This window comes from Globicephala melas, chromosome X (genome assembly GCF_963455315.2).
Source record: "Globicephala melas chromosome X, mGloMel1.2, whole genome shotgun sequence".
Lineage (NCBI taxonomy): Eukaryota > Metazoa > Chordata > Mammalia > Artiodactyla > Delphinidae > Globicephala > Globicephala melas.
Window position 1 is genome coordinate 19283267 of NC_083335.1, and position 4379 is coordinate 19287645.

General features: G+C 39.8%; 1 protein-coding gene across 1 annotated transcript; it reads right to left on the bottom strand.

The window, feature by feature from the left end:
• Positions 1-602: 602 nt before the first annotated feature.
• CXHXorf66 (chromosome X CXorf66 homolog) lies at positions 603-3758 on the bottom strand. The gene is given in 4 exon segments (XM_030844672.1): positions 603-1264; positions 1267-1493; positions 2535-2691; positions 3632-3758. Coding segments are annotated over 4 exon segments (1134 nt in total). The 5' UTR covers positions 3720-3758.
• Between the last annotated feature and the right edge of the window lie 621 nt (positions 3759-4379).

A 4379-nucleotide genomic window follows, 5' to 3' on the forward strand; every position in this document is an offset into this window, starting at 1 on the left:
TGAGAATGCACAACAGGGCTAACTCTTTTTTTTTAAATCATTTTGAAGGATAACAAAAAGAATGAAAAGCCTTGTTGAGAGTTATGAAGACTAGAACACTTAGACTAACATCTTGGCGCTCCAGGTGTGGGTGCTGGAGGCTGGACCCTTACTTTGGTAGCAGTCACAGGAGGCAGTGGTATTAGAAATGACCGTCAGGAGTTTCCCCAATGCAGCCAGAAGCAAGCACACAGAGCCATTTCCACCAAGCACTGGGCACTACAGAAAGACAGTCTTAAACTGTGAGGACTGTATGTAAACATGAAAAAAATAAGGTTAATTGGGTTGAGACTTCAATTGAGGGCTAATCCAAGGGAAAAAGGAGTCCAGGGTACCCATCTTGCAATTCCTTTCTATATTTATGTGTGTGTGTTTATGGTTCCCATCCAAGCGACCAGATCTAAATAAGATACCTCAAAAGAGCTTTATGCCTCTAAAATGCAATAATAATTACAATAAAATCATTTGTTATGTCATGCATTTAATTACTATTTTTCAAGTAAATTGCCTCTAAGATGGATAGGTCTAACCTCAGTAGTGATCCCAAGAGGATTTTCCCTCTATCAGGGTCTTAAAGGACGGTGAGCATAAAACAGTTGGTGTAAGTTTGCTTCTTCATGGGTGGTTTTAATTTTTATTGAGCCCTTAATTATTTCATGGGTGGTTTTATAGATGACTTCCTTGCATTTTATGTTGCAGATAATGGTTATCTCCTTGTCACTGTCACCATCACTGTAGTCTGTCATCATATGACTGTCATTCGCATTGCCACAGAGTGCATTGTGTCTGGAATCTATCTTATGAAAGGACTTGGAAAAAGGCTTCAGTTCACGTGGAAAAGGTGGGTTTTGAGTATTCTTCTTCTTCGCCTCTGAAATATTATTGACGAAAAACTCAGAAGCAGCTCTGCAAACAAGGCATTTTTCCTTGTAGCATAGACAAGACTTGACTGGTTGAGGCCTAGATAATACGTCTGCCCTACCTGCACTAACTGACCTCTTTAGAATAGGATGTCTGTGGCGTTTGGTGAGTTTCTGTAAACTGGATGGCTTGGGCAAGCTTTGATTTTGTGGATAGGGTGAACAAGGAGTTTTGGTTGGCCTGACCAGATATTGTAGACTGGCTAGCCAAGGTGGCCTGTTGGCCTTATTGGGATAGGATGAACTGACTTGATTGACTAGCTAATGGGCATGAGCCTGCTTACGTGCCTTTTCTAGACTGTGTTTCTATGTGACTTTTCCTGGTGGGATGACTTCTCTTGACTCAAAGGTCTGATTAACTTTTCTGTGCTGGATGGTGCAGATGCCTTTCCTGGACTTGAGAGCCCAGATAGCTTGTCTATACCGGACAGCATGGATTGTTTTTCTGGACTGCACAGACTAACTGTCTTGGAGTCACCGAATAATATTTTGGATGACCTGGATGACTTAGCCATTACACCTTCTTTCTTGACCCTGAAAATATAGAAAATTTGGAGTATGACAATTTAAATCAAAAGAGTACTATTGCTATCACCAGAAAACACAGGCTATTGTGTCATTTTAGACTTCTGGTCTTTTTTTGGCTCTAGCAGGAAAATTGAACACAGTAAGAATTGGAGTGTGGTGAAAGCCATGACTCAGGTTACAGATATGAACATATGTTGAATGCTTTTCCTTTTTCTTAATTTTACTGTTTCAACCACAGTTCATAACCATATAGTCTGCGTATGGAATGACACAAAATTGTTTCAAGTCTACTGTTGAGAGGGAGAGAGATAATTTTATTTATTCCAGAAATTAAACTTTTTATAAAAAAGTCACAAGTTGATATGCAACTGAGGCACAAATGTCACAACTTCTCACGTATAAAAAAAACACTCTTTAGACCAAATTCATTGTTTTCCTATCATATTTACACCATCAGATTTTCTCTCCATGCATATTTATATTCACAATATTCCTCTAAAACCAAAGGAATGGAGCACTGGTATAGTTCAGTCATCAGTCCTTGGACTGGGAAATTTTTAGGGAACTAGTATATCAGGGCCAGCCTGATCCTCCTATATGAAAGCCAGGGACTGAGATCACTGAACACAGTTAATCATTTTTCATGTTATTATATCTTAAAACGGTAGATTATCCAAAATGTTTTATTGTCTTTGGAATGCAGAGACCCAGTGCCTTCTCTCTCCCCTTTTTCATTCTGTCTTATTCAGATAGTCATTTCCTCTTTTCCTAGACTCAATTTATAATGAAATTAGCAGCCTGGGGCTCAGCTGAACCCTGAATAAGGGACAGCTTTGGCTAAAGTTGGTAATGTACTTGAAATAATTTGAGCTGATATCATTTAAGTGAAGGTATCCACCCACAAGATGTTGGTAGCTCTTTTGAAGTCTAAAGTTAACATTAACTAACCATAAAAACAACGAAAACTCCTACATGTATACACACACACACACACACACACACACACACACACCCCTTGCATTCTTAATTCAAAGGTGTAAAACTTACGTTCCTGCTTTGGGGGCATCATCGCTCATACAGTAATAATGGAGAAAGCAAAAACAGGTATAAACAAAAGCTATGATCATAACACCAATTATGATAATGAGTAGATGTCTCCTAAAATTGTCCAGTTTGGTCTCCATTGATTCACGGTGCTTGGCTCCTGTCAAAGAGATTGTATCACCAGAAAATGTGTCAGGTAACCAAGTTTCCTTCCACTTTGATGCTGTTTGTCACTGTAGGTCAAAGTCAAATCTCTTCTTCAATTATTTTTTTAAGCATGATAAGTGTCCCACTGTTATTTTCTTCCCTCTATCAGGTCCCCAGCCACAGTCTAGAAGCCAAATCTGGGAGGTATCTCCGGCTAATGAGTATAATTACTTGGGTTACCCCTGCATCATGGCTTGCTCGACCCATTACCTAGGTTTTTGAGTGTGTGTGTATGTCTTGCATGTGTGAATGCACTTGAGTGTTAATGTATATGTGAATGTGTACGGTGGGAAAAGGGATAGGACAAGAAAAAGCCCTTCTCGGGCTTCCCTGGTGGTGCAGTGGTTGAGAGTCCGCCTGCCGATGCAGGGGACGCGGGTTCGTGCCCCGGTCCGGGAAGATCCCACATGCTGTGGAGCGGCTGGGCCCGTGAGCCATGGCCGCTGAGCCTGCGCGTCCAGAGCCTGTGCTCCACAACGGGAGAGGCCACAACAGTGAGAGGCCCGCGTACCGCAAAAAAAAAAAAAAGAAAGAAAAAAAAAAAAAGAAAAAGCCCTTCTTGAAACCTACTGTGTCTTAGGTACCATGCCACATTCATTCACATAGCATTTTCTCGTTTGGCTGGTGGGGGGTGTGGTGGGGGGTGGTGGATTGGGTGGGGAAGGGGAGTGAAAGGGGGCAACATGTCTGTACTCTTTATGCTTCTATGTTGCTTGGAATTTTTACACAGAAGTAAAGCTCTTAGGTGTTGTCCTAGAAATTCTTGAAGACCTACTAATAGTAACATCCAAGAAACAGCAGATTTCTTAAACACAGCTAGCTTGCCTAATTAAATGCTTGAATGCATAATATAATAGATCATAATTTCTAAGTTTTAAGGTTAAGCACATAACCTGTAGTAGACGGTTCATCACTTTGGTTTGTATTTAAACAAGTATTTGTCCAAATGGGTAAAAGTAGGACATAAATAAAAAGATTCATGTCCAGGGCCTTGTTCAAATGCTTCTTCTACCAAGGAAACTACTTGGATTTGATATGGTTCAGCTTGTTCTAGGGGTTTATGACATTATCATTCTGTGTCATATTCTGACAGCATAATCTCACCATGGGGAGGCATGAGCTTCTGTGTACAAATATTATCAAATGACTTTTAATCATTTATTTCTCCTTTACATCAAATATTCTATCAGATTTGAATCAAGAAGTCTGAGACATTATTAAGCACAGAGGGAAGTACTTAGAGAAGGTAGAGAAACTGGGATAGCTCTAGCTATTGAAGAACTATTTTTCCTTATTAAATGTTAAGGAGGCACCTTGCAGCCTTGTCGTAGTCTTCTGTGTTATAGAGGTTAAATCGTCTTGGGGTATAAGTTTTTAGGATTTTTTTCTTAGTAAAATTAAGATTTTGAGTAGTCCCTCAACCTTTTTATTGAGCTGCTATTAACCATCAGGCTGAAGCTCAGTCCAATCATTCATTTATTCAACAAACATAGAGTATTCCTATATGCCAGACAGCATGCTTAATGCTGCAGATCCTAAAATAAGCAAGATAAAAATTCTTGCGCTCCTGGAATTTATATTCAAGTAGAGAATTCAAGTAATTACAAGATAGTGTGAAGTGGGCTGTATTAAGACTAAGCA